Source organism: Eublepharis macularius, chromosome 15 (genome assembly GCF_028583425.1).
Source record: "Eublepharis macularius isolate TG4126 chromosome 15, MPM_Emac_v1.0, whole genome shotgun sequence".
In the NCBI taxonomy this organism is placed as follows: Eukaryota; Metazoa; Chordata; class Lepidosauria; order Squamata; family Eublepharidae; genus Eublepharis; species Eublepharis macularius.
In genome coordinates, this window is record NC_072804.1 from 14820122 (window position 1) to 14845591 (window position 25470).

A 25470-nucleotide genomic window follows, 5' to 3' on the forward strand; every position below is an offset into this window, starting at 1 on the left:
AAGAGCGTTATATGAAGGCAGCTATTATTGTCATTATCTCTGTGGCCTGGAGATCAGTAGCCATTCCGGGAGATCTCCAGCCACCCCCTGGAGGCTGAGACTAAGGGACTCCCTCCCCTGGGCTGGCGCGCGCGCTGCCAAGCGCGGGGGGGGGGCGGGCGGCGAGGTCCGCGTGCGGGCGCGTGTGTGGCGCCCGGTTGGCCGGGCCGGGCCGGGCGCGCTCGCGGCCGCCGCCTGCTTGCCTGCCTGCCTCGGGCGTGACGTCACGGGGCTCTCTCTCTCTCTCTCTCTCTCTCGCCCGCCCGCCCGCTCGCCCGCCCGCCGCGGCCCCGGAGCGGGCGGGCAGGCAGGCCGGCCTCCTTCCAGCGGGCGGGTGGGTCATGTGACGGGCGCAGTAGTAAGGCAGGTGCCTGGGGCTCGTGGCAGAGGGGCTGGCGCTTGGCTGCCGCCCGCGCTGCCTCCGCCGCGCCGCGCCTCGCCCGGGCTCGCTTCGCAGGCTGCGCCGCCGCCGCCGCCACTCGCGAGCTGGATGGCGTGGGACATGTGCAGCCCGGACGCCGCCTGGACCGAGCTCGAGGTGAGCGCGCCGCCGCTTTGGCGCAGCACCCCCCCCTCCGCGGGCGGCCGGCCGGCCGAGGGCTGCCCACCTGCCTCCCGCCCTCCTTCCCGCCCTCCCGGCGCGCCCCTTGCCCTTCCCCTCGCGCGGCTTGAGCGGCTTCGGTTCTTTTTCGTAAAAACCCGGCATGCCCGCGGAGGTGGGTCGGGGGCTCCTTTCGGCCGGGGAGAGGCGCTTTCGCCCGGCAAGTTGATTCCGTCTATTTTGAGACGACTCCTTGGGGGGGGGGGGGATCCTGGCTGCTGTCAAGGGGGAGCTCCTGCCGTCGGAAACTATTTTTATGCGCTCTCCTCCCGTCCGCGGGCGGCTGCGAGCGTGGCGCGCCGAGGCACGGAGCGGACCCGGGCTCGCCGCCTGGCACGGAGCGGGCCGGGGGGCGAAGGGCCAGCGCTCGCGCTGTGTTTGTTAAACCCCGGCTTCGTGCCGCTGCCTTTAAACTTGCCCCCCTCCCCCCGCGGAGCGTTTTATTGGCGACTCCAGGATTGCCGGCGCGGATCGGCTGCAGGAGAAGGAGACGAAGGCGCGGGGCGAGCCAGAGCCGGGGCTGGGCGCGCGTCTTGCGGGGCTCCGGTGGAGAAGCGCGGAGTGCCCGGGAGGCGCTGCCCGGCTGCTCCTCTCGGCGCGGCTGCCCCAAGCGCCCTGGCCCCGTCCCCCACTCCCAGCGCCCGGGCAGACGGGGCCGAGGTCGCGGCACGGAGCCCCGGACCGGCGCGTGTGCAGGAGCCGGGGCTGCCGCCGCCGGAGCTTCGGTCCAAAGCCGAAAGCCGGGCAGCGGCTCTGCATCCCTGGGGGAGAAAAGCAGCAGCTCCGCGGGCACCGCTGGCGTCTCGGCGTGGAGGGTTCTCGCGTGTCTCGGGGTTGCAGTCGGCCAAACCGGGCGGGGGCGGGGGGGGGGGGAGCAGCCGGCTGCCGCGGGAAAGTTCCTGCAACTTGAGGAAACTCCCCCCCCCCCCCAAGCAGAGCCTCCGAGGAGGGCTGCAGCTGCGCTCTGCTCCGGTGCCGGGTGGCCCGACTTGAACAACTGCTGAGCGGCCAACGAAGCCTGCCTGGACCGCTCAGCCGCAAGCCCTCCCTGGCCGGAGCCCCTGGAGTGGGGCCTCGCGCTGCAGCTCTGTGTCTTACCCGGGCAGGGAGACCGAGATCGACTCTGCTCTTGGGGGGTGTGAATTATTTGCCCCTCTCTTCTGTTTGCAGCTGGTCATCGCCGGTCCCTAGACTCCTTACATCGTAAAGTGGCCTAGGTACGGATAATTCATGTGTCCTGTAGGCAGTAAGTGGATGACTTCCCGGCTCCAGCAGCCCTAATTTGTTTCTGAGTATCTGGGAGGATCCTGGATATTGTCGTCTCCCCCCCCCCCCTTGCGCCGGGTCTCAGCTGCTGCGGCTTCTTTGCTTTTTCCATCATGCATTATTGCTAATGCTGCTGCGAGCTGATTTGAGGAACCGGCGTTGGTGGAAATGGGGATGATCTATTTTAATCACCAGAGTCCCTGCAGGAATTTCAGGCTGGTAACAAGGAAATATAATTTATGGCAGAAAGCTTCCCCCCTCTACTTCTGCTTATTTTGGGAGGAAGGAAGGAAGGGGGCTTATTTCCACTTGGTTGGCTGGTGGATAAGGGTTTTGGTACAGCGTTTCCTAAGTGGCATGTGCTTTACCCTGGGTGTACTCTGCCTAGTTACTGCCTGCCTGTTACTTCTTTTACTCTGGGGAACTTACGTTTGCTGCTCTTCAAGTACAAGGTAAAGGTAAAGGGAGTCCCCCTGTGCAAGCACCGAGTCATTACTGACCCATGGGGGGACGTCACATCAGGACGTTTTCTTGGCAGACCTTTTGTTACGGGGTGGTTTGCCATTGCCTTCCCCCCACAACGTTTACCTTTACTTTCAAGTACTCGTGACATCTTTTATTTGTGTGAAACTGCCAACGTTTACTCCCAAATAATTGATGTGCCCTGTAGCCCACAGCAAGGTAGCGTTCTCTCCAATAAGGGCCTGCATCTCTTGATAGCAGCTCAGTATCTCCACAGAGCATTTCTGTATTTCACAAAAGTGATGTACAGGCAGGTTACAAAGATTGATCCAGGCGACCCTCTGACGCAAGCTTCCAACTAGCACATTGTCTATATTTTTTGGAACCTGCTCTCTTTGCGCTCTTCTAAAGAAACTTATTAACCACGGATTTGTTTTTCCATTATTATAATTTGTAAGAAGCACATCCAACCCCCCCCCCCATCACAGTGTTTTTAAAAATTACCTTCAAATACACATGAATATTCCAAAAGGTTAATGGAGAATGATGCTTAATTATGATGATTCATTATCATCAACGCAGTTAAGATAATTTATTGTTTGCTCTTCAACTGAGCGATTGGAAAAGGTGGGTGGGGATGATTTCGGGGCGAAAAGAAAGGCACCGTAATTAGTCTTTAGTATATAGTGACTGCTTTATCCTCTTAAAGCTTATTACAAAACGAAAGGTCTAATTGTGTAATGTGCTGTTGCTTGGCTGTGTACTTAAAAAATGACATTGTATGAAAGTGCACCTGTTAGAGTTGTATAGGCAAAAGTCAGATAGCTGTGAGTCAGATGAGGACAGTTTATAGGACTTGGAGTGTTAAACCTGGCATCGTTCAAAGGCCAAATATAAATTAATAACACGAACACTTGCTACTAATGTGTCTCAGATTAGACGTGAGGACCAAATCCAGAAGCCCTGATGTTTGTTATCATGCTGACATTACTAAGAGTGGATGGATGCTGTTCACTTCTGCTGTTCCCTTTTTTAAAAGCAACACTGCAGTCATTAGACCTGTAACAACTGCGAAGCGTAGCCTTTTTTTAAAAAAGAATAAAGCACAAGTTAATTTCTTCAAAATGGCCACTACAGGCTTTCTTTTTTAACAGTATACTTATTGAGAGAACTTGGCTTGCTTAACTCGGCAATGCAATGTGAGATAATCTGTTTTTGCAAACAAAAGGTAGTAAAGTGGCCAGCAGAATAGTTTGAAAGTCTAACGTGCTGGTTTGTAAGCCGCTATCCTGCAGAGAATATAAACCTTTTCATGCAAAGATCTAGGTGATCCTTTAATGAGATCACAGATTTCATTTGGGGTATCAAGAAAAGGTCATTTCTGCCTTAGAATGCTTGCTAATAGGTTATTTCAGGACTAGAAACTGGGAGTTGGGGGTTTCTTAAAAAAGTCACACCTGTTTCATTTGGTTACCAGTTTTTGCTTTGTAGTTTTCTTTGTGTGTTTCTCTCCCTACACCCCCTTCTCTGTCCTCCACCTACTGTAAAGTCCACATGTACGCCTTATACCTAAGGTGGGCCTCTGACTGTGAAGTTGCATACTCTCTTAAAGAATAGAAACGAAGGAAATGATGCCTTAAAGCCTCACCTTCCACCCCTTGTGTTTTCCTTTCTCTGGCCCTATTGTCTGATTCCCTGCCCTGTCCCTCTGGGCCAAGGAACTTCAAGTGGTAAATGGCAGCCCCTTGCCAGCTGTGTGGAGTCTGTTGCCCTGTTTCTCTCCCCCCAAGTGTACCTTGCGATGAGTTGTCACTGGGCTGAATTTGCTCTTGCAGGGATTGCCTGTCAAATGTTTTCTACTGAAGTCCAATTTGAGCAAGAAACCTGCACTGATTGTTGAAGGGTGGCTTGACAGATGCTGAGGAGTTCGGGTCTTTTCTGGGTGTGTTTGTGTTTTGTGGCTCCTGATGCACTCACCTTAATTGACTTCATTCAAGGTTGGGGAGGGGCAGAATGGGAAGTCAATACATCAGGGAAACTGTGCCACCTTTGCAGGTGATTGGCAGACCGCGGCATCTGAAACCTGGGTCTGTTCTGTGGTTTGTCTTGCCTGCAATGTTTTATGCAGATAAATCCAGGAGCAGTGAAATGTAGGTGGCGGGCTGAAAACCGCTGTTCCAAACTGGCCACTGCTGTCTCCCAGCTTTTAACCCCTTAGCTGTTGCATTGTTTCTGTGTATCACAGCCTCATTCATCTGAGGGCCAGCACAGGAGGCAGCTTCAAATTGCAAGGGAAGTGAAATTGTCAGGCTGCAAAAGGGTTCATGGAAACCACAGAAGAGAAGGCTTATTGATACACTGCAGGCTGAAATTAAACACTTTGAAATCTCACCTATTTTCAGTTGCAAAGTTCAGGATGTTCTTCATTGGATTCTGCTTCATAGTGCTGAACAGAAGCTCTGTTATGTTCTCTCTGTGTGGCTAAAAAGAAATGTTAAAATGTTTGTCGCATGTAATCATGGCCACCCTTGCCTCCTCTGGGCTGCGGTACAGTTTTGGATGCACTCTCAGCTCGATGACTTGCAATGCCGAGAAATCTGAGGACCCGCGTTGACTTTTCATTGATGTCTTTGACAGGCCAGTCCCTTGTCTGTAAAGGCCCACAGGCATGCTTTTCTTTCTCTGCCTACTTCCAGAGGGGGCTGGTAGATGTGCAAAAGCTGCCTGGCTACCGGTATAAGCAGCTGCTGCTACCAAACTTATCGGTTGTGTGCTGTGGATTTGCCTGTCTACAAGGCGTCTTACGACGTAACCGTCACATTGGGAACAGGCTTGTCAACACACAAATATCGTGCCTAGTGAGAGCAGAATGAAAACCTTTCAGGTTAAAATCTCATTCTCCAAGAACAGAGTATCTGGCAGCTCGGAACCATGTCCTCTCCTCTGGAGGTTTTTGTTTGGGTTCTGCGTCTGAACGGGACCTCGTATTTTTGGAGCATCCACACTGTTTCTCCCAGTCTTCCGCTTCCTGCATTTTCCTTGGCTTGGCCATGATCCTGTGATCTTTTGGATCATACGCTCGGCATGATCTTTGGGGAAAAATAACAGTCAAAGCATTTGCGTGTACTGTGAGGAGGGCCGGGGCAAGGGAAATGTGGGGGAAGTCACCATGTGGATGCTCTGTCGCTGCTGTGAATGGAAGAAAGACGGACATTCATTGGCATATGGATGCAACCTGAATTTTGTAGTACATGTGAAGCTGGCTGTAGAAAAACCACTGGCCAGTCTGGACCTCTGTCACCTTTGCCGGGCAGGTGCTTTCCAGAGTCTTGGCTAGCAGTCTTTCTTAGCTCTGTAGCCTGATATCTTTAGCTAGAAGGACCAGAGAACTTCTGTGTGCAAAGCTTATACTCTAACATTGAGCTGTGGGTTAGGACTAGACATGGGCACGAACCGCATTACAAACCAAAAAAACCCCACGAACTGCCTGATTGTCTGTTCGCGAACCAGCGATTCGTGAGGGTCCATGGCCAACAAACAAGTGTTGGTTGGAAGCCCGGATCGTTGTGTTTGCCCGTGGTTTGTGAATCCAGACAGTCAGGCACCATCAATCAATTCCCTTGGAAACGGAGCTGGGGGAATGCCTGAACTCTGTCTGCACTCCTTCTGTCGCCCTGGAAACCCGAATCGAAGCCCAGCTTACCTTGATCGGCACGTCTTCCTTCCAACCATGGAGCTGCAAATTGGTTATAATTGGTTACATGGGAGAAGACACCCAGGGGGAGGGAGGGGGAAGGGGGGTGTTCTGTAGCCATGGGCACTCCAATCTCATCCCTGCAAACCCTGATAGGCAGGTCTGACGGCCAACCCCTTGTACACTGGGCCAACGTCAACTGGTGGCTCTAATTGTGTCAACTGGGAGTTTCCTGGGGGCCTTGGATTGGAGAGGGTATAACTCCAAGATCCCTATTGCAATCTTGACCAAACTTGGGTACTGGCTGGAGGAGAGCTTGCTAAACACTTCCTGGGAATATGGGCTCTCTAAGTCCAATGGGGGCCGTTCTGATGCCCACAAACCTCGAACCGGTTCATCAGCGGGAAATGTTCATTGTGGTTCGCTGGTTCAGGTTCGTTGTCGGCACCGAACCACGAACTGCTGGTTCGTTAAATTTTTTTGGTTCGTGCCCATGTCTAGTTAGGACCTTGGAAACCCCTTCTCCCACCAATGCTACAGCTCAGTCATACACTTCAGGTCCATTTATAAGTTACCTGAAAGGTTGTTACCAACCCATGGTTGCTTGCGCACAGCTCCAAGTAACACATACAATTACTTCATAATCAGGGTGGATTGCATGTACAATGTTTACGGCTTTTTTGGGGGAGGGGGTCTTTAGATACTTTCTGCCCCAGTGGGAACTCAGAGCAGCTTACATCATTCTCCCCCTTTCCATTTTCTCTTCACAACAACCCTGTGAGGCAGGCTAAGCTGAGTGTGTGTGATTGGCCCAAAGCCATCAAGTAAGCTTCTGTGGTAGAGGGAAGATTTGAACCTGCATCTCCCCGATCTTCATCTGACACTCTAACCGCTACAAGTCATAAGCAACTTGTAACGAACCCAGCAAGGGTCTTTCAAGGCAGGCAAGAAGCAGAGGTTCATTGTTGCGTCTTCTGTACAGTCTAAAATGGGAACTGTGCATGTGCAGGGCAGCCTGCATATGCGCAGTTCCCATATGGGCCTACACAGAAGAACATTCAATGAACAACAGTTAAAGGCAGCTGCAACCCTGTTTTCATCGTTGTGTCTTCTGTGCAGTCCCATATGAGAACTGCGCTTGCGCAGGCTGGCCTGCACATGCTCAGTTCCCATGTGTACCTGGACAGGAAAACACTGGATGAACAACAGTTACATGTGGGTGCAACCCTGTTTTATTTGTCGTCATCTTCTTCTGTAGAGTCTTCCTTGATGGTCCCCTATCCAAGTAGATAAGACCCTGCTTAGCTTCCGAGATCTGATAAGATTGGGCTACGCCAGGCTGCCTTGCCTTCCCCTCTGACCACCATCCCTCAGGTAGGCAGGCAGGCAGGCATTATTATCATGGTGCATAATGGCACTGTCTGCACGTGGCTGGAGATGGGCACTTAGTGTTGTGGGAGCAGTAAATCAGCAGCATACCACCCACATGAAATGGGATATTTATCCCAGGATTTAATCCTGCATAGGGCATCTACTACCCCCCAATATTTTTAGTGCCAGTATCAGAGCTTCTAGATACTTGGTCATAGGCCGACTTAGCCAAATGCACAAGCAATGCAAATTGCAATTTTAGAGGTCCCTCGAAAGGAATGTCCAGGCTATGTGTGCGAGCATCCTCTAAAATACGGCAATGAATCCTGGGATATGATGCTGCCAGTTTAATGATGAATGGTGCAGTCCTAAGCAGAGCTGCATCCTTGTAAGTCCAATGAGGTCAGTGGGCTTAGAAGAGTATAACTTTGCTCCGGATTGCACTAGGACTGTTTTGAGCCAACTCTGGCCTGGGACGGCCATCTGCTTTCAATGGGGAGGGCAAAGGGTTTGGGGGAGATTCACAGCAAGGTTTAAAGCCCCATTCTTGGATATTTAAAAACGAACATTGTGAAAGGTATTGTTTTCAGGACATTGCTTATTATTACTTTATGTATGTGCTGTTGCGACAGAACCCCATTTGATCTGAACCTTGACATGCGCGCCTGCTGTTTGCATTCCAATATTCCTGGATCTGATTAGGGTGAACGTGACAAAATAGCTGCATGCCAAGTGGGTATCTCAGGAGAAAATAATGGTGCGGGGAGAAGTATCATGTGTGCATGTGTGCACTGATGATAGCCAAACCAAAACTGGGCTCCCGTCCCCAAAATCTGGGCAGTGATCTTGTTGATCTCTGGGCAGCCATCTCTTTCTTCCAGTGCTCTGCCTGCAGAAAGGGAACCCCACAACCTACCTGGCAAGGCTGTTGTGCAGATAGGGAAGTGTCTTTGTTATCCTGATCTGCGGAGAGAATGGGCAGTGAGAACACAGGAGCGGCGCTGGAAGGTTTGGCTTGAGCCCAGTTTCCGATTGGCTAGCGTCTTGCCTTTCAGACTGTGTTCATAATCTAAAAGTGAAGCTCCTAGATTGGGAGGCTCCATAAATGGAAAGTGACATTTATAGATATTTGGTCATTACTTGGCAGGTGTTTGCTTTTCTTCTGCCATGAGAAATATTTCAAAACTTGCTTATTATGAGGGGGATGTTGCAGAGCAGTTCTGGTTTTATTGTGTCCTGTTGTGTAGCTGATAATTCTGGAGCTGTTTGGCAGGTGGGAGAAGCGTGCAAGGGCAACTTTAGTTCTTCTTTCTGCTCCGCTGCATCACCACCTGGTTTTGCTTGGTAGCTCATGCTGGGATTCCCACTTTTTCTGGCCCCTTCATCCTAAAATATGTTGGTGGAGAAACTGGGATAACCGTGGAAAGAACTACCCTGTTGCTGCTCTCTACGAGTGATTTTGGACTTCTTGTCTCTGCATTTTCAGCCCTCCCCCCCAATCGCTGTTGCTTCTCCCTAACAGGAATTGAACCTGTTATTCTTTTGCATCGTTCCTGCAAAATGTGTATATAAAATATGTATGATTACCCTTCAAATGGTGCATAAATATCATGCAGTGTGCGTAAACCCTACAAACCCCCCAACAAAGATCAGGGCTCTGATGCAGGCAACAAAACATAATTTATGTAAATAGGAATTAAATAGGGGATATTGACTTGTCCCTAAGCATCTCTTCCTTTTAATAAAACAGAATGTCACCACGTTCACTTTCCTCCTCCACTTTGTTGTCTCCCTAATACTAAGGGAGGGGACACGATTTGAGCTTCCATTATGTTGCATCACAGGCGTTTAAAACTTTAATATTAAAGAGTAGGGGGCAGAAGAATGGCCTCGCTTTTACTTTGGGATCCAAAATATCACCAGCCCTGCCCTGCTTCTTGTTGTGAACTTCAGGGAAAGTGAGTAAAAAGATGCATTGTTGTTTTTCACACAGGAGGTTGCTTTAGAAGGCAAAGGTCACATTTTTCCCTTCGCGCAAGCAGCGCACAGGGGCCCACATGCTCCGTTGCTTACCTGTGCCAAGCTTCTTGCTGTAAGTCAGCGTTTTTTCTTCCCCAAGATGAAGTTAACTCCTGTGACCTGCTGAGGGGTATAAGTGAGTTAGTCAAAAGAGGATTCTTCTCACGTGCTCCTTGTTGTTCTTGATTTCCGGTAATGAATGAATGTGTTTCTGTCTCTTTCTCTTCTCCCCCCCACCTCCTGCTGTCCCTCCAGTGTGCTGCTCTGGTTGGTGAAGACCAGCCTCTCTGCCCCGATCTTCCAGAACTTGACCTTTCGGAATTGGACGTGAATGACTTGGATGCAGACAGCTTTCTGGGTGGACTCAAGTGGTACAATGACCAATCAGAAATAATTTCCAATCAGTATCCCAATGAATCGTCGAATATTTTTGAGGTAAGGGAAGGCTTTTCTATGTAAGCGGTTGCTGTTTTTTATTTTTTAAATGACATGTGAATGGCAAGCTTAACGTGCTCTGTTCTCAGATGAATTTTTTTTTGACCAAGCCAAAATTATTTTTCCTGCATTATAATCAGTATTAGGAAAATGATTCCAATTCTTTGGAGTTAAATTCGGATTTTTACACACGGACTCTGGAGCAATGGAATAAAATAATCTATTACTTTAGGCGTCAATATCAGCATTTTATGTGATCACTGAAAATTTGTCTTCAAGTACTCCGAAGTATTGAAAACATTTCCCAACTTTCTGATTTTGAAAATACAGATACACTGCAGAAGGGTCATGTGTCATGTACAGAATTCAATACATGGTGGATTTGTGATGGGCGATGCCGTTCCCAGTTCATATTGTATTTGGGCTGCTAGTTATGAATGAGGTCGTTTTGGGGAGGGAATTTGAGCACTCTTCATTGGCTCGGAGTGTTTCGACTTGTGCATTCTTGCAGTGCTGCTTGGGCATCGTCGTGTGGAGTCAGGCTGGTGTAGGAGTGCTGTGAGAGATGCCCACAGAGCTGCGCTATCCTTTAATGTGCAGCGCCGTTTTAAAATCTCAAGTCAGTTTCAGTTATCCGGAATGGAGGGCGTTTTTTCTCGTGGAGTCTGAGGCTACCAGCCTCAACTGCCTGGCTGGGTGAGTGTGGAGTTTGCAGATCCAACAGGAGAGTCTCTGCCTCAAAATACATCTTATTATTAATTCTGAACGAGTGAGAGTTTCAGAATGAGGTTTGTGCGCAGGAGAAATTAATATTATAAGCATCGGTATTGCTATCAGCAATGGAATCACCTGTGAATCTGGCAGCTGGCTCAAGTACAGCAGAATATGGGGTTTCCGAACACTTCAGATGCAAAAGGGAGAACAGTTCGGTCGAACTAGTTCTTCTGATGGTAAAAGAGAGGAAAGGCTTATACTGGGGATCATGAAACTTGCATGGAAGAAAGCCATGTGGGGTGGGGGATTGTAGTAGCCACTGAGTACAGCATATGTTGGATGGCTGTGACGGAGTGAAAAAGCTGGCTAGATCTAACCCCTATGCGACAAGACTAGTTTTACTGGTCAGGCCAGTAAAATACTTGTTAGTTGGCAGCTCAGAAGTGGAATGGTGCTCAGGAATTTTCCAGCTGCATTTTGAATACTCTTTTTAAAAAGGAGAAGATTTTGACAGTAAAGTGTGATGTAGGGCAATTTCTGTAATAGGCAGCAGTTGATTACCATTTATTAAACAAATCACCCAGCTTTTAACCAGGATTGTCATATACTATTTAGCAGATATTGGAGAGCACTATTGGAAAAGATGATTTATTTTTCTTTAGTGGAAGGACCAAAGAACCAATAAGATAACTTGTCCTTTGGGCTAATACTGAGGTATTGTGAAAGTTTACAAAGCAAATTACCAAAATGAGTTTAAACAAGTTTTGTGAGCACAAAGGATCCTAAAGAAAAGAACAAGGAAATCCAGTATTTGGAGATTGATTAGGCCCTTTATTCTGGAGGTTTTTTTGTTTGTTTTAGTATATGTCCGTATAACTGAATTCAGAAATAATTTTTGTTCATGTGTAAATACATTTGTGATGGAAAGATTCTTCCTTGTCAAAGAATATAGAATATATAAAAGAAGGCACAGAAGTGAGATCTGTAGCAATGCTGAAATCTTAAATTTGATTTTTATGCCCCCCTTCATGTTTCATACTACTGAACTTGGCTCGTTGGGAATAAGGTTTGAGAGAAGATTCTCTTCTATGTCCTTTGCACAAATTGATGGCAGATAGGGAGAAAAGCACCTGAGTTGGCAGAACTCTGTGGCCCCAGTCCAGCTAAGCAGATCCATGTATTTATAACTTGCTTGATGCGCAGGGTGGATTCAGTGTGCGTTCCAATGCACTGGCTGTGGATGTCTTTCTTGAGTTGCTTTTCAATGAGATGCATGTTCTAATGCACATTACTGTTTTCATTCTAGAGCAACATGGCACATGCAAAATGCCTTTTAAAATTGACGCTAGATTTGGATGGTATAGGGTATTTGTGATGCCATATAAAGCCGTGACGGGAAACCATGATTCTTTTCTTAGAAAACGGCTCTGAGAAATTCTAGTAAAGATTTAGGATACACGTTTGGGCAGGGCATTGCTGAATGGAGGCTTGTTGGAGGCACGAGGGGAATCTCTGTGCCTGTAATTCTTCCACAGTTCACTTTGGTTGTTGTTTTTTTCCCTTTCTCTAGCTCAGCAGCGGCAAAAGGTGGTTGTTGTTGCCTTCGGGACCCTTGTTAGTTCTGGGATGTGCTTGTTCTGGCCTGTTCTTCTAGCAGATATTAGCAGGGGCCTAGCAAGCAAATGCTTCCTTGGGCTTCAGGTAAAATGTCTCTGTTCTCTGCTTATTCCTGTTGTTAGGGTAGTGCTGTTTTGAAATAAGCCCTTGTGATGCTGGATAATGGGGTATGATCATTTCCAGGCTTTCAGGTACTCCGAGTCCTGAACAAGAAGCTCTTTGGGCTGCAGCTGGGTCCTGGCGTATCAAAGTCAACTGAACTGGGTTTTGTGTAGGCCTTGGAATCCTCAGTGGAAACCGAAGGATGTAGGCAGGCATATAACCAGCCTTTGTGATTTACAGGTAGTAATAAGCTTTTGGATTGGCTGCACTTGGAATAAATACTAGGAGCCTGGCCTTCTTTTCTCTGCTCATCAGGAGAGTTCCACTGGAAGGGAAGGCAGCGTGGTACAGCCCGATCTCGCCAGATCTCAGAAGCTAAGCAGGACCAGCATTCGGATGGGTGACAGTCAAGGAAAAGTCTGCAGAGGAAGGCAATGGCAAACCACCTCTGCTTCTCAGTTGCCTTGGAAGTCCCTTGCTGGGGTTGCCATAAGTTGGTTGCGACTTGGCAGCATGTACCTGTGCGTGCAAGAGTTCTACTAACTCCTGTGTACAGCTTTTGTCCCTAGTGATACCGGAGCCTAGGGTTGCCAAGTCTACTACTATAGTACCCTTCCTCCAAAACCACCACTGCCACTTGGTGTAGGCCAAAAGGCAGCAAAATGAAGAAACTATGCAGTTGTGGCAATGGTGCAATGTCATTTCCGGGGCTAACCCAGAAGTGATGCTGTGGAGCTCCAGAATGAAGTGGAAACTCTATGGTTTTACCATAGAGTTTCTGCTTGGTCTTGGAGCAGAATGACATCTCTTGTGGGTTCACACTGGAGGTGAGATCATGCTGTTGACACAGCTGTGCCCCCACCCAAGTCTCACATTGGGTGTGTCAGCCATTGACTGGCAACCCTACCAGAGCCAGTGCTGGCTTAGAGAAGTGTCATCCCAGGTCTTGTTCTGGGTCAGTCTGCCTACAGCTAAGGAAGTTTTTAGATTGGTTAATTTAAGGAACACTGTTGATGTATATGCTGAAGGAGCTCCTCCACTTCTGCTATGGAATCCTTGTGCATTTAAGGGTTTGGAGGTGAATATGTTCTCGCTTGAGCATTTGGTTTGTATAAAGTGATGACCAAGTTCTTTGGGCTAACTATTGCCCCACATATTCTGGGAGAATGTGCCCCTTACTTTTCAACATGCGCACCATGGGGAGAGGGGAGTGGAATTGGGCATGGTGGATCAAACTATCCACCATTATGGAGATTCTTGTTGAAGAACCTCTGACAATCGGACTGCCAAGTTCCCTGACAATTTTTTTTTTGAAAACCATCGATCTGGCAGATTTGTGTAGTGGAGGGTTGTGTTGGTGAACAAAAGATGGGGGTGGGGTGGGGGAGGAATCCAGGTGTGTTCTTGAATCTAGGAGCTACAGGAGCAAGATGAAGCTGTTCCCTTGCTCTCAGGGTGCCGCTGAATGATACCTGTTTGCAGGGGCATGCACTTTTTTCAATGTGCTCCCTGCAGTCACATGACAGCTGCCGGGAACTTCATGTGGAGCAGCAAAATTAGTGAAATAACTCTCCACATATTGTTTTCATGTGAGAAAACTGCATTGGGGAAGTGCAGGAGCCTTTCCTCCCTCTCTGGCACTATTCTGAGCCCGTTTGGGCTCTCAGTTTTTTTTAAGGAAGTAGTTCCCAGCAGCTGCTGCGTGATTGCAGGGAGCACTTTAAAACAAGTGTATGTCCATTCAGAAAAATATTGTCTAGAGGTGTCCTCACTGGATGAATGAATGAAACTTCATGTTTGTGTGCTCCCTTCTTTCCCCACATACTCCACCGTTCCCTGATTTGTGTTTGCCATGAAATCTGGATTGGGAAAACCAAAAGTGGACACCAGTTTCTGGTTGTGGTTTGCAATTCTGATTTGGAGATAAAGTAACTGATATTTGCCCGATTCAGAGGTTACCATGAATCAGGAAATGAGTTAGGAGGGGAAACCAACATGAGAGAGACGAGGAACTCTAAATATTCCTTCCAAAACACAGATACCCACAGAGATGATCATTAAAGATTTTTTTATACCTAGAGATTAAAAAAGAAAACAAAAACGGGGGTTCTGCATGTTCAGTCAGCAGTACAACTCAGAGGTCAGTGACTGAAAAATGAAAGTGGAAAAAAAGAACTATGAATGCTATGGCATGCATCTGATAAAGTCCACCCAGTTAACCCTTTCCTGATACTTGACTAGGAGAGAAGGTAGTATGCGATTCCAAAGTTCGTTAATGAAGGCCGTGTCATAGTTTGATGTGATGTTTTAACTGGGCCTTGCTCTGCCAGAGTGAGGAAATAAACTTCCACAACTTTCACCCCTTCTTCCGCTATCAGAGCAAGTTTTTGGTAAACTGGGGTTTGTCACCTCTAAGTTATCCCGATGTAAGACCATTTTAAAAATGCATAAATTCATACTTGTATAAAACATGTAACAGTTCCTAAGGGATTTTTGTTAGGATCAGTACTGTAATTTAAGGGAAAGGGTGCTTCTCCTTGTAGCTGTGATTGGAGTTGCCCTGGGTGAGGGAAATAGACTGCCGTATGTCTGCCATTTAATCCTATATGCTGTGAAGCCTTTGTGTAGATTACCGCTGAAATGAATCCAAAAGAAGCTCAATTATGCAAACTTCTACATATATCCTTGTTATCCAAGTACATTGCCTGTTGCCACCATTGTTTCTGTGGAGCCCATCTACATAAAAAGTTCTGTCGTATGATAGAGGGCTCCTGCAACTTTGCCCTTTCACATTGCAAATCAGAGATCACATGTTTGAACCCCAAAAGAACGTCTCTACACATTGAAAACCAGCAACAGCAAGAAGACTCCCCCCCCCCCATCCCATGTGCTCTTTCCCCATGGGCAATAGTTTGGTGTGTGAAGTGTACACATATGTGATCTTCCATCAGCAGTTTGAATTGGTATCCTACTCTGTGAGGTTATTAATCTGAAAAGGTAGATCAGGCACGGACATTTCTCAGGTGAGGGCTCTCCGTTTGGTTTAGCTAAACATTCTGACTTTCCTCAGGCTATAGTGAGGTTGTATTCTGCTCTGTTTATTTGTAAGTCAAATTTTATATGTTGCAAAATGTTAAATGTTTAGCTTTTTGTCCGTTTGTGGGCTTCAGCTTCTACTGAAATACTTCAGCAGAAGAGAGTGGTGTGATGGGGAAAAATGCTGGGTTTGGATTGAGGAGATCCAGGGTCAAACGCCCATTCAGCTGTGAACCTTGCTGAGAGCCAAGCTACAAGTGACGCCTTACACGGGTTGGACACTTGTCAGGCTACCTCAAGTTTTGATGGGAAATGTAGGCATCCTGGTTTTACAGCTCGGCTCTCCATTACAGCTGTGAGAACAGGATGCCTACATTTCCCATCAAAACTTGAGGGAAGCTGACAAGTGTCCAACCTGTGTCAGGTGTCACTTGTAGCTTGGCTACAAGTGACTATCCATTCTCTCTGTGACTATCCTATAGGGTTGCCACCTGCCTGGAGGAAAAAAGTCCTGACTCTTTAATTGAGGCTTAATGGGATACTGTTTAACGGGTGATGTTATTCATCTCCATGCCATGAAAAGCTTCAGCTGCCCATTTCTGTACATCAGGAGTCAATTAAAGGAAATTTTCTCCATTGTTTTTGCAACCCTGCTACCCTACTTCCTAGGGTTGTTGTGAGGTTAAGTGGATAACCCCTGTGAATACTGTGTCAGACTCCTTCGAGGAAGGACAAGATAGAAATCCATTAACTGAGAACAGCGCCGGATCCAGGGTTGCCCACGCCCGGGGCAACCCTTGGCTAACTGCCTCGTGCACGCATTGCGTGCGCGCTCCCCGCACTGTGTGATGATGTCACTTTGGTGACGTCATCACGCAGGGCGGATGGAAGCAGCGTGCGGGGCTGAGAAGCCACCCGCCCCATTCGCCTCCCCGCACCCCCTGCCCTCTAGGGCAGGCAAAAGGCAGCGCGGCTCCCCACGCTGCTTTTGCCCGCCCCGCAGGACAGGGGGCAGCCGGCTTGCCACGCACCCCCTGCCCTCCAGGGCAGGCAAAAGCAGCACGGGGGGCTGTGAGGCTGCCCGCTCTGCTGCCTGCGCACCCCGGCAGCTGGGAGCTGCTCCCGGTGCCCCCTCCCTGGTGGCGCCGGGGGCAGACTACCCCCCTGCCCCCCCTAGATCCGGCCCTGACTGAGAAGTGCAACGTAGGAATGTGAATAATGATTTCACTTTAAAAGATTAACTAGCGAATCTAGGCAGTGCTGCATTTGCATTTTGTGACATTGTGAACTTGTCAAATCAAATTTCATCCCAAAGATTTTGTAACGTCTTTTTAATATCACTGCACCATTGCTAGACATGGCATTTTGAAACCTAACCTAGTCAACAAAGATTTCATATGGTGTCTAAGGGCAAAGTCGACATGACTGAGGCATCACAGAATCTTGCGCATGCCGCAGCCGCCCAATTCGGGCCAGATCCAGCCCATATCAAGCCGGATTCAGGTTGAATTGGGCCGGATCAGGCCGCTGCGGATGCCGCGCTCTCCACAGCATCCCAATCCGGCCCAGTCTAGCCTGAATGTGGACTGATTCTGACTGAATCAGGCCCCTTTCAGCCCCCTGTGGAACGCAGGCACTGCCAGCGCCAGGGTTTCTGGTGCCTGCGGCACCCCCCCACGTGCGCCACGGACTGCGCGATGACGTCATCACGAGATGACGTCATCGTGCAGCGCAAGCCAGGGGCATTCGCCGGCGGATGGCTGGGGTGGTGGGCGGAGGCTGCTCCACTCTCCACACGCCGTCCAGGCAGCGGCTCGTGGCTGCTGCACCTGGCTGGGTCGTGTGGCAGTGGCGGCGGCGGCACGGGGCTGGCTGGCTGCAGCAGCTGCAGGCCAGCCATGCCAGCTCCACGGCATGTGCCTGCGCCCCCGACACCCCCTCCGGCGCCTCTCCAGTGCCCTCGCACCTGAGGCCACCGCCTACCTGGCCTCTATAGGCGCGCCGGACCTGAGCGCAGGAGCGCTCCCAGAGGCAGCTTCTGCCCTGGGCGATGACGGTGAGTACCAGGTCTCCCATCTCCTGCTGGGAGTGTAGGGGGACCGGGCAGCCCTAGTTCCCCTAGGGAAACAGCAGGTTTGTACCCTGTGGCTCACACCCCTGCTTCCGTCTGTCCCCAACTCTGGCCTCCCCAGGCTCCATCCACAAATCTCCAGGAGTTTCCCAGCCTGGACTTGGCAGACCTAGTCCAGTGGCACCTTTAAAAGTACTGGCAATTATTCCAGCAATAGTTTTTGTGAGCCAGGGCTCGTGAAAGCTCATTCTGGAATAAGGTAGCACTGGGCAGAAGTTTTAACTGAAACCCATGCCCCTCCCCAGTTTTATTAGTTCTGACGGAATTTAAAAAGCACGTGGTTTCAAAGGACGCATTTCCCCTCCCCCTCCTTTGAAATTGCTAATAAGAGCATAGGAAGCCTAGATCCAGGAGGCAAAAAAATTAAGGAAGCGCTCAGACAGACAGTCGTAGACTTCTCTCTACAATATATGGATATTGGTGATAGACTCTTGTGACCTTTTTTTAAGCACTTAAAAAACAGGGCCAGTTCAGTGCCCGAGTAACCCAGTCAGCAGCTGCATGGCCAGGGGTACATTTTAACCAAGGCTCAGGAGGGAGTGACTGGCATCCCCTTCTCCTGTGTCCCTGCCTGGATACAAGAAGAGTTCCGGAGGCAGGACAGCGTGTTGCCTCCCAGACTTGCTCTGTAACCTCCCTAGGTGGTTATGTGAAATTATTTATTTATTTAATAGCTTGATACCCGTGCTTCGCTATGGTATTTAACTACTTTAAATCTAGTTATAATACTTACGGGTATGTAACATTTTTTGGTTTGTGTTTTTTTTGTTTTTTTGAGTTGGCAACCCTAGAGAACTTTTAGGGGAAGACTTGGAGGTGCATTTAATCTCAGGACACCTTCAATGATGCCTAGTAGCAACTGCATACTGTTTAGAATGTGGGGGGTGAAGACCAATCAGGCCGCATATGCAAATGACCTTGAAAGGCTGGCCCAATCAGGGAAGAGAGGCTGAGCTGGCAGTGGGCGGGGGCACAAGCAGGCAGCAGCCTGCCAGCCACACAGGGAAGCTGTGTCCCTTTGGGAAAACACATTTGGTCCCTTTTGACCCTCTTAGGGAGCGAATTTCTTAAAATCTCTTTTTAGTGGGTGTTTCCATCAAGAAAGGAGTGTTCTCCCCAAATTTCATGTTTCTAGGTCCAGGGGTTTGGGCTGGACATTGATGAGTCAGTCAGGACACTTGTCTTTATATATATATATAGACTAGCTTGATGCCCATGCTTCGCTACAGTATTTAACTACTTTAAATCCAGTTATAATGGGTATGTAACATTTTTTGGTTTGTGGGGGTTTAATAGCATAATAGCATTGCACCCGAGCTTCACAAAGGTGTTTGAATAAAACGAAGCTTGTTGATACCGAAGGCAAAAACTGATGAAGTGAATTTCAAAATGTAACATTTATTGAAGAGATTTTAAAAGGAAAAGATTGTAGTGTAATAAATAAAGTGAAAAATATGCACAACCTTTTTTTTTCTACTGAAGGACCTCTTTGTAGACCTCATTGGGGGTTTTCCCCTCAGGTGCTAGCATCACCAGGCTGCTGGGTGAGCTCACTCTGGAGCAGGCCACGTAGAACTGCCCATGTGAGAAGCAGTCCTCCCTCAAGTCAATTCCTGCCACCTTCAGTGTCTGCCCATGGGACTTGTTCATCGTCATAACAAAGCAGGCCTTGAGGGGGAACTGCAGTCTCTTGAACTTGAAGGGGTTATCTGATGGTATGAATGGTATGCGTGGTATGAACACTGACTCCCCGCCCCCCCCCCCCCGAGCACTGCCAGTGAACAATGTGGCCTCGATGATGTTCCTGTGGAGGCTTTCACTCGTAGTCTGGTGCCATTGCAGAGTTTGGGTGGGTTGAGGTTCTGCAGCAGCATCACTGGAGCCCTCACTTTGAGGAGAAGCTTGTGGGCTGGGAAGTGTAGGAGGGCTGAGCATGTTGAGGAACTCCATGGGGTAGTTGTCCACGTCATCGATTTGCACCACTGAGTCTACAGATCTGTACTCCATTTCTGCCCCTTCGAGAGAGTTAAGTTGTGTTTCATCAATGATGGCAGCCTTGTCTTTCTTGGGGGTCAGAGTCACACACTTGTACAGCCCATCCATGGACTTCTTCATGATAGTGATGATATCAGGGTATATCGTGGCTGTTAGATCTGCTAGGGTTGTCACTACTGTGCCCAGGTCTGCAGGGATGGTCACCTTCCCTTGGACTTGGGACTTGCTGGTACTTGGCCACTGCTGCTCAGTGCACCACAGGAGTACGATGTGCATATTTCTTTGCTGCATCTCTAAGAGCCAAGCTACAAGTGACGAACCAGACTTGCCAGGCAAGTGTAATTCATCACTTGTAGCTTGGCTCTAAGTTGCTTCCTCCTTTTAGTTTTGGCGTATCTTACAAATGTCTGCCAGAAGGCTTCTTGGTGGCAGTAAGAGGTGATGGCTGCAAGAGGTGTGAGGTGGAGTTGGACTGAAGGAGGGGCGGTGTGGTGGGCGCTTTGGCAGGTTCGTGTGAGAGGTTCGCATTGAAATGTCCCCTAGAAAGGTCGTGCTCTATCTCCCCATGAACATTTTAAAACTTAGTTGCCATTCTGACTTTTATATAATCCCTATTCAGGAGCCTTGTACTGTCTTTCTTCAGCAGTGTGCAGTTTACCTCAGAACACAGAGTTCCACCAATCAGGTTGCATATGCAAATGACCTCAGGGCACAGTGGCTGAGTTGGCAGTTGGCGGGAGGGGGGGGAGGAGCAGCCTGCCAGCCACACAGGGAAGCTGTATCCCTATGGGAAAACACATTTGACCCCTTTTTACCCCCTTAGGGGGTGAATTTCTTAAAATCCCTTCTTAGTGAGCTCCTACACCACAAAAGGAACGTCCTGCCCAAATTTCATGCTTCTAGATCCAGGGGTTTGGGCTGGGCATTGATGAGTCAGTCAGGACACTTGTCTTTATATATGTAGACTAGCTTGATGCTACGGTATTTAACTACTTTAAATTCAGTTATAATATTTATGGGTATGTAACGTTTTTTGGTTTGGGGTGGGCGGGTTGAGTTGGTTTTGTAGTATAATAGCATAGTACACGAGCGTCACAAAAGTGTTTGAATAAAGTGAAACATGTTGATGCCTAAAACTGATGAAAATGAATTTTGAAATGTAACATTTATTGAAGAGATTTTTAAAAGGAAAAGATTGTAGTGTAATAAATAAAGTGAAAAATACGCACAACCTTTTTTTTTCTACTGAAGGACCTCTTTGTAGACCTCATTGGTGGTTTTTCCCCACTTTGGAGCCCCCACTTTGAGGAGAAGCTTGTGGGCTTGGAAGCCAGGAGGGTTGAGAATGTTTAGGAACTCCGTAGGGTAGTGGACCGCATCATCTATTTATACCTCTGAGTCCACACATCTGTACTCTATTTCTGCCCCTTCGAGGGAGTTGTGTTTCATTAATGATGGCAGCCTTGTCTTTCTTGGGGGTCAGAATCACACACTTGCACAGCCCATCCATGGACTTCTTCATGATAGTGATGATATCAGGGTATATCGTGGCTGTTAGATCTGCTAGGGTCATCACTACTGTGCCCAGGCCTGCAGGGATGGTCACCTTTCTCTTGGATTCATGAATTGCTGGTACTTGGCCACTGCTGCTCAGGGCACTGCAGGAGTACAATGTGCATATTTCTTTGCTACATCTCTAAGTTGCTTCCTCCTTTTAGCACCGGTATATCTTGCACAATGTCTGTCAGGTGGCTACTCTACTAGTGGCTACTCTTTGAAGCTTTTTTTCCTCTTGCTGCAGCAAGGGAAAAAGGCTTCACAGAGCTTCCTGAAGCAACCCGAAGCGCTTCGGGAAGCTCTGCTTCAGATTTCCCGAATCGGCCAAGCTCTGCGGGGGCTGATTCAAGAATCACAGATCAACCCGAACCGAGGTTCATCCGGATGCGCTTTGGGTTTCCGAAACCAAAGTGCACGTCCCTAGTAGCCACACAAGCATATGTCCTGGGATTTGTGTTCTTGGGTGCATGTATGCGATTCCTGCTATGCAATTAGTAGATCTGTATAATGTATCTCGAGGTAGGAGAGGTGTGCTACTTTAAAAATATTGCAGATGGAAGAAATCTAAATCTAGAATGCTCTGTATTAAAAAAGTCCTCCTCTCTGTGTAAGAGAGAAGAATGATAGATTAGATGTAAAAATATGAATTAACTTTAAGTATTTGACTTCTCCTACATGTACTATCAGTCAATCGATCTTATTGTTGTTTAACTACAAGCTGCTACAGCTTTAGTGTAAACAGTTGGCATATGTCTAGCAAAACACCTTGCACCCATCATAATGAAAAACAAAAAAGAATACAAAATTGAACAAAGCAACAGACAACAAAAATGCAAATTGTCCAAAATCCAAATGTGTCATTGCAAGCTGCCAAATAAACTTTAATGGGCAGTCAAGCAATTCCTAGCTTCTCTTGATTGTGAAATTTTGCTGAAAGTGCCAGAGAATGTCTCATAGCTTATTTGTACTAAAACAAATGCATGTTTGCATTCTTAGTGCCATCGTGACGGTGGGGTGGGGGTGGGGGGGCTCAGTTCGTGTGCATCAGCCTTGCTGAACTGGTGACCAGCCAGGGCTAGTTTGACCAGGTGAATGTTTGGGGAGGCAGGATGGCCTTTCCTCAGGTGCTGGCCGATTGCATTAGGGCCTTGAGTTTGTGTTGGAGGGGAAAAGAAGTTGGACGTTCCCTTGGAAAGCATGCAGAAGGTCTATGCAGCCTCCAGGAGGGCAAGCGGCACTTTCCTACTGTCTGTTTTGTTCAGCCCGGGGTGCTGTTTCTGGACTCGGCTTCTCTTTTTTATGGCTGCTGGGGGTGGGTTGGGGAGCTCAGTTGCCAAAAGAGTTTACCTATGCATGGCTTTTCAGAGACATTTTATTTTTCTCTAGGTGGAAAATTTACAAGGTTTCACCTTTGCAAAATTATGTGGTTCCTTTTTCTACATATTGACAAACAGTTTCAACTAACCCAAGGCCAGCCCGAGCCATTTTGTTGCCTGAGGCTGCATATCAAGTGCACCCCCTCCCCTGGTCCCTGATAAACAGAATCCAAACCTGGAATAATGATTTATGAGTATGGAAGAACATAGATTGTATGCAAAAATGTGCAGTGAAGAACACTTTCAGATCCACAACACTTTATAATGATCAAGAATAATGTGAGCAGGATGAAGTTTCCACTCTAAAATCTGTCTTTGTTACTAGACTCCATGAAGCAATAAAAAGTGTCTCTGGACGTAGGAGGAGTGCCTGCTCTTGCCACTGAACAACTATGGCTTATTCCCACCTGCATGTGTTTCCTGACTCTTGTTTGAGGCAAGATGATAGGGAATTCTGGGCTCATGCAATATTATTTATATTGCTGTGGCAAACAGTAGTTCCTGCCTATTTTGTCTCATCTAGGACCAATTTTTGTTGGGGTAGGAATGTGTAAGCTTTAAAGTTACACAAAGGAAATTTGCTCTTTGCAAACACCAGAGAATTAATTTCTGCTCAGTCAGTATAGATCATGAGCAACTGACTGCAGGACTGGGCTTAAAAAAAAAGAAAATTTGGGATTCATGGGAGGATTGCTTCTGCGTTGACCAGCTAGATTATATTTGTACCTGTGCAACTTCCTTCACAAGATTGATGGATTTCCATTCTGTACGGCTGAATGTGGTGCCTTCCATGGAGATAGATCAAGATGGGTAGCCATGTTGGTCTGTCTGTAGCAGTAGAGAAAAGCAAGAATCCTTTAACACCGATAAGACTAACAAAATTGGTGGTTGGGTGTGAGCTTTTGTGAGTATCTCAAGAAGTGAGCTGTGACTCACAAAAGCTCATACCCTTGTTAGTCTTATAGGTGCTACTGGACTTTTGCTCTCTTCTACTGCTACAGACAGACAAACACGGCTAACCATCTTGATCTAGCTAGATCCTAATTTTGTTAACTTGGAAATCATTCCTCTTTGCTTCATTGACCTTTCCTTCAGAGTAAATACCCAGAGGATTACAGAAAAAGTGTAATTTTGAAATGCTGTTTATGTCTCCTTTGGCTTGCTATAGAAGAAAGCAGGCATAGGGGCCGATGGAAAAATGGTGTTGGAAGTTTGTACTTTTGCCCTGTCTTGACACTCTTAAAGGGCAGGCTTATGATCTAGCAATCCTAAATCCAATTTAAAATTCAATTGACCTTTCTACATCATTACCACTTGGGCTAAGTAATCTCTAACAAGCAGAGCAAAACGATCACATTTGGTACGTCAAATGGGCAATCAGGTTTGGCTGGAGTTGCAACTTTTAATTTCCAAAATACAGGCCTGTGGATTGGGTCCAGGGATGGTGATTGAGGAGCCTGATTAGTTTAGGGCTAGGTTAGCAACAAAAGGGTCACCTGGAAGTTTCCTGGCTTTTCAGTTTCCCATGAACCTTTGCTCACTGGAATATATATATGTCTTGGTCACAATTGTAAAGCAGTAGATTGCTTGAAAGGATTAGGTTTATGCCCAGTTGTATAGTTGCTTCATGAAGTGAAATTCAGAAACAGAAACTGATGGTCTAAATCAGGGATCCCCAAACTTCTTGAGCCCATGGGCTCCTTTGCAATCCTGAAATAAGGTGGTGGATGCAACCACAAAATGGCTGTCACAGAAGGTGGGCCAACCACAAAATGTCAGTAAGTGAGGTTATGCATAACTCTAATAGTAACTCTTCAACATTTTAGGCAGAAGCTCTATTTAACAGACTGCCTTTTAAAACAAACATCTTTTAAAAAATACTTTCTTGCATAAACACAGTTCACCTTCAGCTACACAGCGAACGTGCTGGTGGCAGCTGTGGTGGAACGGGCGCTGGCTCTCAGTCCGGGCAACTGAGCCGCCGTCAATGGCCTGCTAGCCCCACTATCCGCCTCCCACTGTCCCTGGTGGGCGTGGCTCACACTCTTCGTCGCTGCCACCACTCACTGAATTGTACACCGCCTGACTGAGGGGCAGTGAGACCCCTCTGGCTGAATTTCCCTACTGGGAAGTGAATTCCCCAATCTTTGGGTGGGCCCTGGAGAATTGGCAACCCACCAAGGTCTGGCCTGATCAGTTCTCCTGGGCTCCCTCCCTTCCTGTAGCGTGCCAAGTGGGGGAGCTTACGTAGTCAGAGCACCACAAGGTCCTTTATATTCCAAAAAAGTATAATTTAATAACTATATACAGAGCACTATATACAAAGCAGATAAAGGCACAACACATAGGGGTAGACCCCCCTGTTCAGAACTCATAGGGCAGAAAATCAAACTGAAGAGAACCGCTGTCTGTTTTCCCTACCACACTGTTCCCTACTCTACCTTAAAGGGGGGGGGTCTGAGGGAAGGTTCACCTTTTATTTCCTTTCTGCTGCCTCCCTGGCCCTCCACATTTAGGGCCCAGGCACCCGGGTTTCACCCAGCAGCAGGAGCCTCTCCTTCTTCAACCAAGAAGGGTGACTCTCTTTATTCCCTTTCTGCTGCCTCCCAGGCCCTCCACACTTAGGGCCTAGGCAACCGGGTTTCACCCAGCAGCAGGAGCCTCTCCTTCTTCAACCAAGAAGGGTGACTAACTTTTTCCTCTGGATCCGCTGAGTCTCTCAATTCTGGCCCCACCCCTTATTTTTCCCGCCCTTTCTTGGCCCGGGGCAGCTGGGAGTTGTAGTCCAGGAAGAAGGGCGCCCCACACCAAGACTCCTGCAGGCCTCTCCCTGGCCCCACAGCCCATCAACCCTCAGGGGGAACATTTCCTCCCCTTTCTTTAAAGACAGAATAACAGCAACTGACACTCATTTCACCCCTGGAAACCATTTCGTTACACCTCCCCCTCCTCAGATTTGACGCGGAGGACCCCTCTTCCAAAGAAGGGGGGACTAGAGCCGAATCTCCCCAAAAGAGGGTATCATGTCTGCCAACTCAATAACTGATGTGTCAAC

The 25470-nt window shown here is 48.1% G+C and overlaps 1 protein-coding gene across 1 annotated transcript in view; it reads left to right on the plus strand.

Moving 5' to 3' along the window:
* Nucleotides 1-378: 378 nt before the first annotated feature.
* The window catches only part of PPARGC1A (PPARG coactivator 1 alpha), a 152767-nt gene continuing 127675 nt past the window's right edge, over nucleotides 379-25470 (plus strand). Inside the window, exons 1-2 of the mRNA XM_055000027.1 lie at nucleotides 379-577; nucleotides 9708-9887. Coding sequence (XP_054856002.1) covers nucleotides 530-577; nucleotides 9708-9887 — 228 coding nt within the window. The 5' untranslated portion in view covers nucleotides 379-529. The remainder of the gene's footprint in view (nucleotides 578-9707; nucleotides 9888-25470) is intronic.